A 16,067-nucleotide genomic window follows, 5' to 3' on the forward strand; every position below is an offset into this window, starting at 1 on the left:
TGGGGCTTGAACTCAGGGCCTGACCAATAACACTCTTGTGTGTCTCTTTGGATCTCTGTTTTTTATGGCTTTTCTTATATGTCAGTTCACCTGTGTTGGTTCTAGTTGTAGTACTTAAAGTTTGTATCTTTAAAAAACAGATGAGACTTTCAACTATTGACCTTACAGAAAGTATAAAATCTCTTCTTCTAACATTTTTCAGTGTGTATTCTGCTTCTTTGCTAAAAGTCTACATTTTCTTTGGTATCATTGGGACTAAGTTTATTTGTGGTGGCCACTGACTATTTCTGGGAGACGAAGACGTGTGCATAGGGAAGACAGAGACATAATAACAAATGACTTGAAAAAAGAGAAAGGAAGGAGTGAGGAAGGGAAAGCATAATAAGACTGAGCGTGGACCTGTTTCTGCTTCTGAGGCTGCTTGTCTTGGGAATATCCTTGTCTTAGGACCACTTTCAGCCAATCTAATGATGCAAAAAACATTCTTCATTCAATTGAAAGGTGCACATTGAAATTGAGAAGATAGAAAGAAATGAACTAAGTAGAATGACTCCTCTTTAACACACAAATTTACCAGTTAAATTTGTTTCTCCATCTATATTGCTCTTTTCAAGCCAATACAAGTATATATTTTTGTAGATACTCAGTGTTTCCATTTAGGTTTATAAACATAAGACTATTTATTGAGAAAGGCACTGGTGATTCATGCTTGTAATACTAGCTACTCAGGAGGCTGAGATCTGAGGATCATGATTCAAAGCCAGCCCCAACAGGAAAGTCTGTGAGACTCTTACTTCCAGTTAACTTCCAGAAACAATAAGTGGTGCTGTGGCTCAAAGTGATAGAGAGCCAGCCTTGAGCAAGAGAGCTCAAGGACAGTGCCCAGGCACTGAGTTCAAGCCCCTAAACTGACACAAAAATATTGGATGATTGAATAGATTCAGTATGCTTGTCTTTAGTTCCTTACCCTAAGATTAAAAAAAAAAATCATACTGAAAACTACATACAGTAATTTATAACTTACATGGATTTTAAACATCTGCTGAAGTAATTCTAATGACTTTGAATTATCATTGGGAGATCACAAATCCCTCCTGTGACTATAAAATGTAGTTAAGGGCTGGGAATGTGGCCTAGTGGCGAGTGCTTCCTTGTATACATGAAGCCCTGGGTTTGATTCCTCAGCACCATGTATATAGAAAACGGCCAGAAGTGGCCGTGTGGCTCAAGTGGTAGAGTGCTAGCCTTGAGTAAAGAGAATCCAGGGACAGTGCTCAGGTCCTGAGTCCAAGGCCCAGGACTGGCAAAAATAAATAAATAATACAAATAAATAAAATGCAGTTAAAAGGGCTGCATCTTCTACCAAAATCTCTCTCTCTCTCTCTGTCTCTCTGTCTCTCTGTCTCTCTCTCTCTCTCTCTCTCTCTCTCTCTGTCATAATAGGAATATGTTCCAGTGCCTCGCACATGCTATGCAAGCCTTCTACCACTGAGAGACATCCCCAGGACCCCAAATTATTTAAAGAAAAAGGGAAAGATTTTGATAAATGAATGGCAATAAAAGTTATACTATTTAGTATGTGAATAATATTTCTATATTTAAGTGTAACTTCCAGAGATGGAAATGGCATCTGATCACACCTTTATTATGTTGTGCTAACAAGGCCATTTGGATCATGTCAAGGGTCCTTAGGACAGCAATTCTCTGATTTTGGCTTTTGTATAGTCCCTTAGGGATACTGGTATATTTTGTTATTTTTTATTGACAGTTACCATTTATTACAAGCTTTGGCTGTCTGGTAGTTTTTCTGAGTTATTTTCCTATGGTTTAAGAGTAACTGTGCCCAAAGCCCTATAGTGATAACCAAACTCTGCTTATGCAGTTTTGTTTTTTTTGGCCAGTCCTGGGCCTTGGACTCAGGGCCTGAGCACCATCCCTGGCTTCTTCCCGCTCAAGGCTAGCACTCTGCCACCTGAGCCACAGCACCCTTCTGGCCGTTTTCCATATATGTGGTGCTGGGGAATCGAACCGAGAGCTTCATGTGTAGGAGGCAAGCGCTCTTGCCACTAGGCCATATTCCCACCCCTATGCAGTTTTTTATTTATTATTTTTCCTTTAGCATTATGAAGTATCACACAGTTGGTAGAATTTCACACTGAGTTCATTTAAAAATTATTTGAAAAAATGGTGTTTAATTCAAAGATGAGAAAGAGTCTAACTTTGATTATGTAATTTAAAACTGAAACTCTTAATTCAAGAAGTACTCTTGAATGACAAAGTCTTCAAGCAAGAGAGAATAAATTACTCTGTTTTAAAGGCTGAAACAAAGCACTGAAAACATTATATTCACTTTGTTTTCAGTGATGAAAACTTTTTGAACAAAATTAGAAAGTTCTTTTTCTTCCTTTTTTATTGCTATGATTTGATTAATTCTTTTTCTTAGGAGTGTTGTGTATAGTACATTTCCAGGAACGCATGTACCTCTAAGTTAAAAGCTGTGTTGTGACTTAAGAGCTGTATATTATTTCTTTCTATCGTAAGTACACATGGGGGAAAGATCGCCTGCTTCCTTCATTTCTAGAACATGTATTTGGGATGTGCCTTAATCAATTTAATACTTTATTTTTCATTTTTCCATCCAGGAACTGCAATTAGAACATGCAAGGCAAGCCTTTGCACTAAAAGACAAAAGCAAAAGTGGCATGATTTCTGGTCTGGACTTCAGTGACATCATGGTTACCATTCGGTCCCACATGCTTACTCCTTTTGTGGAGGAGAACTTAGTTTCAGTAAGTAAAAAGCAAGTACTTTAACTTTTTCTCTCCAGAGACATTTTGAATCGTTGGGTCCTAAGTGGCTTCCTTTGGCCCTTAAAATGCTCAGCTATTCAAACTGTATGCTTGGTTGTTAGTTGGTAAACAAGTTGTGTGTGTGTGTGTGTGTGTAAAAGGAGGTAGAGATGATGGTTCCTCAGACTGTGTAGCTTTTTATAGTCATCATCTTGCTATCACATTTCTAAGTCCGTTGTTTCCATTTACAGAATCCAGTTTAAGGGAAAAGAGGGTTTATAGACAAGAGTGAGCAATTACTTTTTTCAGTGGGCAGAACCGTTTCCTGGACATTACCACTTTTATCTCGTTATGTGGATGGCTCTTGCTTTGTCTACTGGAAAGATTGTCATTGGCCTTTGCACAATTTTAATATTCATGCTCATGGCAGGAGGTATGGAGGAAATATGTGGCCATTAGCCTCTGTGGTTTACTCTTCTGCCCCTCTATCTGTGCATTCAGTGTTTCTATACTAGACATAGTTTTTTGTTGATATGTCAAACTGTAAAACTCAACAGTTATCTGGACCAATAGCATGTTCATATCATCTATTTCCTCACATAGAGTTGTAAAATTTTCCTCACTTACCCCGTTTTTTGTTCATGCACTGTACGTATGTATTCGTTTTTGATTACCGCTTGTTTTGAATGGAGGAAAGCCAATGAGTGCCTTTGTTGTTTCAGCTGAAGATCATTATCCCTGATTTAGACTGGGGTAGAAGAGATCAACTTCTGTTCTTTTTCTTCAGTGAATTTGAACATGGAACCTGTCACTTTTTCTTCCACATTTCACCTCCCTCATACCCATCCTCCACTTTCCTACCTTTACCTCCTATCCAAACCAAGAAAAATGAAAAAAAGAGGGAAAGAAAGAGAAGGAAACTAGGAAGGAAAGAGAAAAAGTTTTTAAAAATCCAAAGAAAGGGTTTACTTAATGTAAATTAGGTTGGGGAAAGCTAGTTAATCTTTCCAAGTAGGTTAGATAGTCTTAGTTTACCAAATAACATTTTTAGTCTTCAGAGGAATTTAAGTCCTGCTTTCGTGTCACTGGTACCTACATTCATGCTAATAAAAATGTAGTTGGGGCTGGGAATGTGACTTAGTGGTAGAGTGCTTGCCTGGCATTCATGAGACCCTGGGTTTGATTCCTTGGTACTGTATAAACAAAAAATAAATAATTAAAATTAATTAAAAATATATAATCAGTATTTGAGTTAAGGCATGTATATAAGGTGAGGGGTCAATACATTTGCCTATCATTATCTGCATTATTTATAATAGACTTTTACGACTGAGGTTGTCATGCTGGTATTTCCACAAGCATCTTTTTGAAGTTTAAAGAGCAATGTTTTTAATCATGTGAATTCCTCTGACTTCTGACATAGAAATTGGGCTTTTGGAAACAAATATATTCTCTTTTGAGTTTATGACCAAGTGATGGGTAGAAGAACTTTCTTACCCTGTAGACATGATGAGGGTCATGTTGCTTACCATTCCAGCATGAGAATTTTGTTTGTGCTATTTTACTGAAGAAATAATAGCCTATAAATCCCCATCACCATCTCTCCATGTTTTTTGGAGTTTGGTAGTTTTACCTATTATAAGGCAGACCATAGGACTAAATATATTAATGATCAAATAGTTAAAAATATAGAAAAGTAGCTAGGCTCTAGTTTCTCATGCTTGTAAACCCTGACTACTCAGAAGGCTGAGATCTGAGGAACTCAGTTTGAAGCCATCCCAGGCAGAAAAGTCTGTGAGACACTTATCTCCAATTAAACACCAAAAAGCCAAAAGTGGAGCTGGGGCTCAAGTGATAGAGCACTAGCTTTGAGTGAAAAAGTTGAAGGGAAGCATCCAGGCTCCGAGTTCAAACCCTAATACCAGCACAGCATACAGAAAAAAACCAGAAAAGTTGATATGATGAAATACTCTTAAATTTTAACGTTACGAGGATAGAGCTGTGTGGTGCAGTTGTAGAACACAAGCTAAGTATGCAGGAAGCCCTGTGTTTAATTCCCAGCACTAAAATTAAAGTTGCACCTTAATTTTTGTGTATGTGTGTGGCCAAGAAAGAATGTTTCTTATCTTATACACTAATATTTCCTTTATCTAGGACTAGTAGGAGTTCCATAGTGGAGGGTCTTGAAAATCCTGTTTAAATACTAGTTTTTGATCTATAATAATTATATTTGTTGTTTCTGACCTTATAGGTAGATGAACCATGAAGTCCAACTTCCAGATGTTGCTTTTTTCCTTCAAACCTAAATTACATAGACTTCCCCTCAGGGAAGTCTATGTAAGGCACTGGGTGTTTTAGTACGATACCTTCCTTGTATTAATGTACTGGTTGTTAATCATTTTAATGACGAAAATTCCTTTGGGTCCCTTTTGAGTGGAATATAGTGTCCAAAGTATGACACTTTAAAAAAATCCTTAATTTTATTGTGTTGTTATTTCTTAGGCTGCTGGAGGAAGTATCTCACATCAAGTTAGTTTCTCCTACTTCAATGCATTTAACTCCTTATTGAACAACATGGAGCTTGTTCGTAAAATATATAGCACTTTAGCTGGCACAAGGAAAGATATTGAAGTCACAAAGGGTAAGATTTAAAAATTTATTTTAATCTCCACATTTTCACTTTTCATCAACCAAGCTTGAAGTTGATTTAAGTTCACCAGTGAAGCCAGTTCTAGAAAGTATGTTACCATGTGCATACATGCTCCAGAAATCCAGGTGGATTTAATGGGATGCTAAGGTCAGGAATGGAAAAGTAGCTTTGACAGTTTTGAAAAGAACCTTGGCCCAGTCTGTCAAACAGGTCATTGGTAGTATGGCAGCAGCTTGTTTGTGCTAGGAAGGAATTGCCACGGAAAGATGCGTATGCCTACTACTACTTTTAGTGAGTTGTAACAGGATGTATTAGGTGACTGGAGAACAGCCACTACTTTTCTTTTATAACTCTGGAAAATATATGAACAAGGAAGCTAAGGGAGAGGGGTCTACAGAGATAATTATTGGATAGCTGAAGTTAATTTACCTATTTTTACTGTTTCATCTCTTAGCGTTTTATCTTTTATAGCTTTGAGAAATGAAGTTATTCTTGTGTAGTTGAACTTAAATTCAGTTTTAGGTTCTAAAATACAACTAAAATGCCTTTAGATTTCAGATCATGTGTTAGTTGGTTTGGGCAGAAGTGTACTGTTTACTAGGAATCTTTCAAGATTTTAACTTTTTTTTCCTTTATATTCCAGAGGAATTTGCCCAGAATGCCATACGCTATGGACAAGTCACTCCACTGGAAATTGATATCCTATACCAGCTTGCAGACTTATATAATGCTTCAGGGTAACCTTACAATATTTTTTCAATCATATTTAGTTCTTTCAGTAATTCTTTATGTTTAATACAGACCAGCTCTTTTAAAACGTGAGACAGTAATGTGCCATCAGTTAATTTTAGCAGTAGTTCAGTCAGCATATGAATTCTAAGGAAGAAATGGGCAAATATGAGATGTACAGGAGGGGAAAAGAAGACAGAGGGTGGAGGGAAATGAAGAAAGGGAAGGGAGAGGACAAGGGGGGAGATGAAAGAGAAAAGGATAGAAGGAGTTGGAGCTGGACAGGTAAGAGAAAGGAGTAATAAAGTTTAGAGCATAGAAGGGGATGAAAGAAGGAAGAGAATGAAAGAAAAGAGGGAACTGAGAAGAAAGGAAAGAAAAGGATTGATTTAATCTAGGCTCTCAGGAGGTATTAGAAATGTCTAGTGTTTTCTTGAGCTCTGCTTCTGACAGCCTCATAGGGGTCCTCACACCAGGTTCAGATTTTCTGACTTTATTATTTTTTTTCCTTTTTTTTTTTTTTTTTTTGGCCAGTCCTGGGCCTTGAACTCAGGGCCTGAGCACTGTCCCTGGCTTCTTCCCGCTCAAGGCTAGCACTCTGCCACTTGAGCCACAGCGCCGCTTCTGGCCGTTTTCTGTATAAGTGGTACTGGGGAATCGAACCTAGGGCCTCATGTATCCGAGGCAGGCACTCTTGCCACTAGGCTATATCCCCAGCCCCTCTGACTTTATTTTATAAACTAAAAGAAAGGACAGAAAGCCCAACACTCATAGAGTGCTTTCTTTACAAAGTCAGGCAAATAAAAGCCCTTATTTATGGGTTCCCAACAAATCTATAGAAAGGGAGTTTATGATCTATTAAGACATTGAATTGAATTGGATGTTTTGTCCAGTTACATTTTGTCTTCATTAAGTATAGAAATATTTGGGAAATGGCCTTTAACTCTAGGACTGGGGACTAATAGAAGTTGAATATATAAGTACTTTATTGCTGAATGCTAATGAATGGTTGGGCTAGAGATAATCCTAAGTATTGTAGCTGTCTTACGAATCCACACACTTGATGATTGATATGAAATATCAGGCTGTTATACCATGTTTACATGTTTTGACACAGGTTTTGAGCCTTCTCTATAAAATAATAAATACCTGGAAAATACTTTTCCAAAACTAAATCTAAAGTGACCTTTAAAAAGTTGGTTCACAGAATGAACATATTTTAAAGTAATTTTTTTGGGAACAATAGTGCATTCATTTGGTTCAAAACTCAAAGGATTTGAAAGATAGTTGAAAAATACAGTTAAAAATACAGTTTAAAAATCCCTCTTATTCTTGTGCCTTCCTTAGTTTTGTATCTGTTCTTTTTTCCAGGAGACGTTGTACCGTATGCATTAAATAGATATTCTGTGGGAGATATATTTAGCATGTGTGGACTGTCCGTATCTGTACTTTGTTTCTGGCAAGGATTATTCTTTTGCTTTTAATATCTATCACTAGTCTTATTAATTTTGTGTATTCCAACATTATTTCTCTAGATTGTTGTTGCAGAAAAGGTCTGAAGATTTTTTTTTTACCAAAATGATCTGAGTGACTAAAGAAATGACACTTTTAAATTACAGTTAACTTCTTTTTTAAAGGAAAGATGCTGTCAATGTGAGCAGTTAGTATCTAACAATTATTTGTTTCTATATTATTCCCTTAAGGCGCTTGACATTGGCAGATATTGAGAGAATAGCTCCATTGGCTGAGGGGGCCTTACCTTACAACCTGGCAGAACTTCAGAGACAGGTAAAAGCAGTCTCATAAAAAGAATCACCTTAGTGGGCTGGGGATATGGCCTAGGGGCGAGAGTGCTCGCCTCCTATACATGAAGCCTTGGGTTCGATTCCTCAGCACCACATATATAGAAAATGGCCAGAAGTGGCGCTGTGGCTCAAGTGACAGAGTGCTAGTCTTGAGCAAAAAGATGCTCAGAGACAGTGCTCAGGCTCTGAGTTCAAGCCCCAGGACTGGCAAAAAAAAAAAAAAAAAGAATCACCTTAAAAATGCTGAAATAAGGGGCTGAGAATATGGCCTAGTGGTAGAGTGCTTGCCTTGTTTATGTGAAGCCCTGGGTTCAATTCCTCAGCACCACATAAAAAAAAAAGACAGAAGTGGCATTGCAGCTCAAGTGGTAGAGTGCTAGCCTTGAGCAAATAGAAGCCAGGGACAGTGCTCAGGCCCTGAGTTCAAGCCGCAGGACTGGCAAAAAGAAAAAAAAAATACTGAAAATAACATGGACACAGCAAGCCTAAGGCTTCTAATTGTTGTGAAATTTTTTTCTGAGAAAGACTAACTCCTAAGTTTGCCTATATGAGTTACCCTCATCCTCAGAATATTTTTATGGTATTCTTATGTTTATGTTTAAGTTTCTTTGGCTTATAAGGAAATAAGAGTTGAAATAAGCATGAGCTTGTCTTCCTTTCCACTGGGAATTAGCATATTTTCCATTCATTTATCTAATTTTAAAAAGGTAGTATTAAGTTCCTTGTATCATGAAGCTGAGGTTTATAAGGTTTTAACAGTCCATTTCTTATTTACTGAGATGGTGCCTTATAGCTTACAAGAGAAGCGGAAATGTCTAATTAGAAAGAAAACTTAGGCATTACATTTTTGTTTGCATTTTTCTTTTTATTGTTATTATAAAGGTTATATATAAAGGGGTTACAGTTACATAAGTCAGGTAGTGAGTACATTTCTTTTTGAACAAGGTCACCCTTTCCCTGGCTCTCTCCCAGTTTTTCTCTCCTTTCCCCATCTACAGTTGTATAGTTCATTTTCAGCATAGTATCTAGTTAAGTACCATTGCTACATTTGTTCTCCCTTTGTTTCTCCATTTCTGTGCCCCTCCTTGCTTTCTTAAAGACAGATAAACAACAATTAGACAAAAAGAACAGAAAACAAAAACAGCAATACTACAAATTAAAAACCACTTGTTTCTATTTCCTGGAGTCATTTCGATAAATACTATTTTATATGATCAGAAGCACATAGGCATATTTTCTTTGTGTACCTCTTCTAAGAATATTCTCCTTTGGTATCACTGTGTGTGAATATCTAGAGTAACTTATTATATTTTTGAGAAATACTAGTGTTATTTTGTAAATGTTAATGATTAAGAATAGCTTATCCATATATGATTTAAAAAATAATTTTACTGTTACTATTAATGTATTGTAGTGTATGTAATATATTGAGAAGCTACCATTTCATAAGTCAGGTAATGAGTACATCTATCTATCTATCTATCTATCTATCTATCTATCTATCTATCTATCTATCTCTAGTCCTGGGGCTTGAACTAAGGGCCTGAGCACTGTCCCTGGCTTCTTTTTGCTCAAGGCTAGCTCTCTACCACTTGAGCTACATACAGCACCACTTCTGGCTTTTTGTTTATGTGGTGCTGAGGAATCCAATCCAGGGCTGCATGTATGCTAGGTAAGCACTCTACTGCTAATCCACATTCCTTTTCCTTTCCCCATGAGTACATTTCTATTTCTGGACAATGTCACCCCTTCCTTTACTTTTCCCTAGTTTCCCTTTCCTATCCCTGCCCACAAGTTACATAGGTCATTTCCATATAGTGTGTACTGAATAGCATCATTGCATTTGTTCACCCTTCCTCTCTCCCTCTCTGCATCCCTTTCTTGTTCCCTCAGAAGAAGGGGGGAAAAAAAACCCAACAACAACCAAAACAAAAACAAACACCACCACCACCAATACAGCAAAACCAGGTTTCCATTTCCTCCAGTTTGCTACAATAAATAGTATTTTATTTATTTATTTTTAAAGCAGCATTAAAATTTTTTTGTCATCTCTATTAGCAGTAGGGAAAAACAAAAGTGGAGATTGCTGTGTCCAGGATATCCCTGAAAATAGAAGAGGGCTGCTCTATTTCTAATAACTAATAAATAGTATTCCCCTAAAGGTAACCTATCTTTAGATGTGTAAGGTTGATTAATAACTTCCATTTCTGATTTTATACATAGTAGGCAAACACAGATCCCATACAATTACCTTGATGAGTGGAATGGAATGATTTTTAACAAGTCTTGTTTTAGACAGAAACTTTTGGTTTCACTTATGAAACCTATAGTTTGAGCCTTAGCAGTTTTTAGGAAACTTCAGTTACAGCAGATGGTCACGGGGCTTTGTGTGGGGGTGAGGGTAAAAAGGGTCAGTCTTTGTCCTCCTTATGTTCTCTGCTCTACCTCTGGAAGGGCCTATGAGCTTGTCATCATTCTCCTTTATCAGATGGGTTAGCGAGAAATCACAAGGCACTTAAATGTGGTTCACTTTGGGACAATTTGATGAGAAATTTTTTTCTATTTGAGCGCCATGGCATGATGATTCTGCTTCTGAAATTAATTAAAATTCCCAGGTCCACTTTACATAATGAATAAGAACTTTTATGCTCAGTTGAAGCAAACCAAAAATGGAAAAGAGAGCTTTTATATCGACATTTATGGTAATACTTTAATTGTTTGCTTAGTGTGTAATAGAGCTTCCTGCAGATTAAATGAGCCTGTAACTTATTGCAGTGTAGCTTCTTTTGTGCCAAAAAACCTATGTGCTACCATCAAAGTTTATTTCCATTATAACTTTTCAGATCTTTTAAAACTAAATGGGTTTATTCAAATTTAGTGATTTTTTAAAGCAAAATTTTGTGAAATTACAAAAAATTCTTGAGACATCCAAATGTTTAAAGAGTTCTTATTGAACTGAAATACTTACATATGTTTGTATAACTGTAGCTATCAGTTTTTTGGGGGAAGAATTTTGAGGTTTGAACTCAGAGCCTTGCACTTGTTTAGCTGATACTCTTGAGTCATACCTCTAGCCCTGCTTTCTTGTTTGTTATTCTGGAGATGGAATCTTGTAGACTTTTCTGCCAGGGCTGGCTTTAACCCTCAGTCCTCTAGAACTCAGCTTCCTGAGTAACTTGGATTATAGGTGTGAGACCCTGGCACCTGACTTTAATTTTATATTTTTAGTATAATTTGTTTTTGAATTTTGAAACTTTTCATTTCAAAAGAGACCTTTTACTGTGTTAATGTTTCTGTCACTATTGTTATCCTTGAAGCTAATTATATTTATAATTCAGGACTGGGGTACAGCTGTGTGATAGAGTTCTTGCCTAGCATACATGAAACCCTAGGTTTGGGACATTTTAAAAACAAAATGCTAGACATTGAATTTTCTATTTCACATCTCAGATACATTGGATACTGTTACTAATGAAAGTTGTCTAAAGAAATAAAAGTTAATATTTTAAATCTAATTTTCCTGTAAATTATAGAAATAATACGTGAGAAAACCCAATAGAAGTCATAAATAATTTTTCACATTTCATAGAACCAGATTTATGAAGATTACTTAAGAAAGATTCCTGGGCCTGGGTTCAATTCCCAGCACAAACAGAACAAAAAGATTCAATTAATGACCATTAGTGAAATCTTGTGAAATCTGATGTTTACTGTCTTTGAAATCTGATGCAAGTTTCTCTGGGCTTCAATTTCCCCCTTTATAAAAATGTATACCTTTAAATATTTTCAAGAATCTTTCATTTTAAGCTCTTACATCTGTAAAGTGGATCAATGAATTTTACTTTAAAGCTTTAAATTTATCTTCCTTTTTCCTTTGTAGCATTTAAATTTTTGTGATGAATATAGCCTAAGACTAAATAGAATAATATGAAAATATGCCTAACTGGACTGGTGATTTAGCTCATTGGTGGAGTGCTTGCCTTTGTACATAAAAAGAAAGAAGAAAGGAAGTATGCATAGCTCTTACAGCAACCAAAGTACTAGAATAAACTTTTTTCCATTTTTAGTCTTGAAAAAATGTTCTTCATTTAACCTATTTCAGATTTATGAGATTTTCAAAGGTAGTCATATAGTCTATAGTGTCTAACAATTTCAAGATAATACAGTGGTACCTCAATTTTAAGAATTCTTTAACTCATGGAGTTATAGTTATGTTAACTACAACTATTCCTATGCCACTTTAATTTTTCCTGTATTGTCAAACTAGGAGTATAGCTGTCTATTCCTTGGTATCCAAAGGAGATTGGTTCCTGGACCCTAATGGATAACAAAATCTGTGGGTACTTATGTCCCTTATCTAAATAGCACATATTGGGGCTGGGAATGTGGCTTAGTAGTAGAGTGCTTGCCTAGAATGCATGAAGCCCTGGGTTTGATTCCTCAGCACCACATATACAGAAGAAGCCAGAAGTGGTGCTGTGGCTCAAGTGGTAGAGTGCTAGCCTTGAGCAGAAAGAAGCTAGAGACAGTGGTCAGGCCCTGAGTTCAAGACCCAGGACTGGCAAAAAAAATAAAGTAGCACATACATCCTCATACATATTTTAGATCATTCCTATGTTATTTATAATATCTAACAACAATGTAAATGCCATGTCAGTAGTTTTTACTCATAGATAAAACGTGTATGAATGTTCAGTATAAATAGAGATAGCTAGATTTTTAAAAGAAATTTTGAGATAGACTGACTCTGTAGTCCAGACTTCCCTCAACTCATTATGTAACCCAAGCTTGCCTTGAACTCATAATTCCCCTCCCTACCTCAGCCTCTCAAGTGTTGGGATTGCAGGTATAAACCACCACACTTGGCTGTAGATGCTGTGTTTTCCCCCAACATATATGATTCATGGCTGGTTGGCTCTGTAGAGAAACTCACCCATACAGAGGACCAATTGTACATGATTACTTATAGGTAGTATGTAGTGTTTCCCTATAAGAGTTGCTGACTGGAAATTTTAAATATTAAAGGAAGAAAGAAATACGTATTATTGTAATCTCAGCCTACAGAAGTTGTTAAGAAAACACTTCTGGAAATGACAGGTTTTTGAGAGTTTAGAAATAAAAGTTATGAGGGAGACACTGATGAAGAGTTTTGGCACTGATTATGTAACATCCTCTGTTTCCTCACTAATTAAGTTGGTGCAGTGTTATCCATTTGACAGGATTATTGGGAAAATTATGTGAGATAATGTACTCACATCTGTCACCTACTAAACATGCAACAAATGTTAACTGCTATTTTTTTTTTTACCATTAATTGAATTTGGGCAACGTTAGCCAACTTCAAAATTAGCTGAGATAAGTATATGACCCAATTCTTTCATTAAGGAGAATGATTTTGCATTTTATTTTTATTGCCTGAAACGTTTTACTTTTTATTTTTTGTGCTGGCTAAGACTCTGTCAGTTATTTTTTTTTAAATTTAATTAATGATGGATATATCTCAGTTGGGCTATTTTGAATGTTAAAGATAATAGATGATAACATAGAAGATTATATTCCTGATCTAGGGATAAGCAGGGATTTTATAAACAAACTACAAACCACCAGTCATCCAATGAAAAAGATTAATAAATTGAGCTTCATTAAATTTAAGAAGTTTTATTCATCAAAGTATATCACTAAGACAGCTAGCTAAGGGACGTGCTACACAGTAGGGAGATATTTGAAATACACTTAGCATTTAAGTGTTAGAGGATTTGTATCCAGAATATGTAATGAGTAGGGAGAGATGGCTCAGGCCTGTAATTTGTCTGTAATCTCAGCACTCAGAAGTCTGAGGCTTAAGGTTGAGGTTGGAGGATCATGAATCCCAGGCTAGTCTCAGGTACATACGCAAGACAATGTCTCAAAAAACAAAAGACTATGAAATGAAATTCTACAAATTCATAAACAAAAAGAGACAATCCAGTTGAAAATGGGTAAAAGATCTTAAAGAGAGAAAAATATACTGGGCATTTGTGGCTCATGCCTGTAATCCTAGCTGATACTCAGGAGGCTGAGATCTGAAGTTCGAAGCCAGCCCAAGCAGGAAAGTCAGTGAGACTCTTACCTCCAATTAACCACCAAAAAGATGGAAGTGGAGATGTAGCACAAATGGTAGAGTGCCTAGACTTGAGAAAAATAGCTCAGGGATAGTGCCTAGCGAGAATGAGAGGGAAAGAGAGATGAAAAGTTAAATATTATTTAATACTAATAGAGAAAACACATTAAAACTACATTGAGATGCTTTTTTGTACAAACTGGCTAAAATTATACTGACAATGATATGTTGTTTAAGAGGTGGAAGAATAAAAACTCAAAACTGCTGGCACAACTTTGGAAACTGTTAATATAAACTACTGTGAAGAAACAACTGCCTTGTTGGTTCTTCTGGATATAATCCTCATAAGAACGAGTATTTACAGGTGTTCAAAGACATATCCAAGCTGGGCACGGAGGCTGAGATCTCGAGATTACAGTTCAATACTAGCCCAGGACGAAAAGTCCCCGATATACTTATCTCCAACAAGGCCATATTCCCAGCCCCAAAAGCAGAAATTTTGGTTGAAGGGAAGTAAGTTTTTAAAAAGGGGGAACAGGGTAGGATGCAGAGAAAGGGTGTAAACATTGTTGGAGCTTCTAACAGTTTAGAGGATGTTAAAAACAAAGTTAAAGATTGGGTTTGGTCCTGTGTGAGAATGGGTAAATGAACTTCCTTTTACTTTTCTCTCTGTTACACAATTACTTTTCAACTGTAGGAACAAGTAAATGATCTATGATGGAGTTTTTTATTTTTAAAAGATTTTATTTCTATGGTAACTATATTAAATCTCTAATGAGCTAGATTGTATTTTGCCAAAATATTATTAAAATGATTTTACCTTTATTTTGAATCTTACATTCCTTAGCTATAGTTTGGTTCTTTTGGGTAGTATGCTTTCTAGTGAGCTGTAGATTCTTTGAACTTTAGATTTGTAAGTATACAGAGGAAAACTTTACAGCAGACACATTCTTTTTCCTTCCAGATCTTTCTACTTGTCTACCTTGTTACCTGTAGTAGTTTTTAGTAAATAGAAACTTGTTCTCAAAAAGGAGAAAATTCTTTGTTAGTCATTTACCTAATTTATTAGATGTGCCTTTGAAACTCATTAACTCCTTACTTAGAGAAAAGTATATATGTTACTTGCTATATCTACATTTCTCTATATCATAAATGGGTAACAGTGCTTTATTTTCCTTTATTATCTTCTCCAGAAAGCATATACTATTATACCTTTTGTTTTTAATCTTACTTTGTAAGGCCCAGAGATTGTTGGAGTAGTCTTAAAGTCCTAGATGTGCTTTGCCAATAGAATTTTGTTTTGCTTGTGGCCATTCTAGCCATACATATAGTTAATGTAGAATCCAGCCTTTAGTTCTCAGTATAAAATTGGTTTTGTCTATTCCTTGGCTTATGCCCACTAGTAGTTTGTATTTGGAAAAAAGCATTCTCTTTATTGGGTCAACAGGCTACATAAAACAACTTGATCTGGGCAGCTTGCTTGACTTGTTCACTGACATGATCTGTCTAAATCTCATTTATAGGACGAGCGACAGTTATCTTTTAAGAGGAAAAGAACTCTTCAAATGAGGTCTCATTCTTTTTTTTTGCCAGTCCTGGGGCTTGGACTCAGGGCCTGAGCACTGTTTCTGGCTTCTTTGCTCAAGGCTATGGCTTTACCACTTGAGCCACAGTGCTACTTCTGGCTTTTTTCTATGTATGTGGTGCTGAGGAATCGAACCCAGGGCTTTATGCATGCTAGGCAAGCACTCTACCACTAGGCCACATTTACAGCCTAATGGGAAGAATAGTCACTGACTGTTTTTTTTTTGTTGTTTGTTTGTTTGTTGTTGTTTTGCCAGTCCTAGGCCTTGAACTCAGGGACTGAGCACTGTCCTTGGCTTCTTTTTGCTCAAGGCTAGCACTCTGCCAACTTGAGCCACAGCGCCACTTCTGGCCTTTTCTATATATGTGGTTCTGAGGAATTGAACCCAGGGCTTCAGGTATATAAGGGA

General features: G+C 36.4%; 1 protein-coding gene across 1 annotated transcript in view; it reads left to right on the plus strand.

The window, feature by feature from the left end:
- Positions 1 to 16,067, plus strand: part of Slc25a12 (solute carrier family 25 member 12) — a 98,085-nt gene that overhangs the window by 48,344 nt on the left and 33,674 nt on the right. The window contains exons 6-9 of the mRNA XM_048345249.1: positions 2,643 to 2,789; positions 5,292 to 5,430; positions 6,083 to 6,176; positions 7,872 to 7,956. Of these exons, the coding sequence (XP_048201206.1) occupies positions 2,643 to 2,789; positions 5,292 to 5,430; positions 6,083 to 6,176; positions 7,872 to 7,956 (465 nt within the window). The remainder of the gene's footprint in view (positions 1 to 2,642; positions 2,790 to 5,291; positions 5,431 to 6,082; positions 6,177 to 7,871; positions 7,957 to 16,067) is intronic.

The sequence above is a fragment of the Perognathus longimembris genome, chromosome 4 (assembly GCF_023159225.1).
Source record: "Perognathus longimembris pacificus isolate PPM17 chromosome 4, ASM2315922v1, whole genome shotgun sequence".
Lineage (NCBI taxonomy): Eukaryota > Metazoa > Chordata > Mammalia > Rodentia > Heteromyidae > Perognathus > Perognathus longimembris.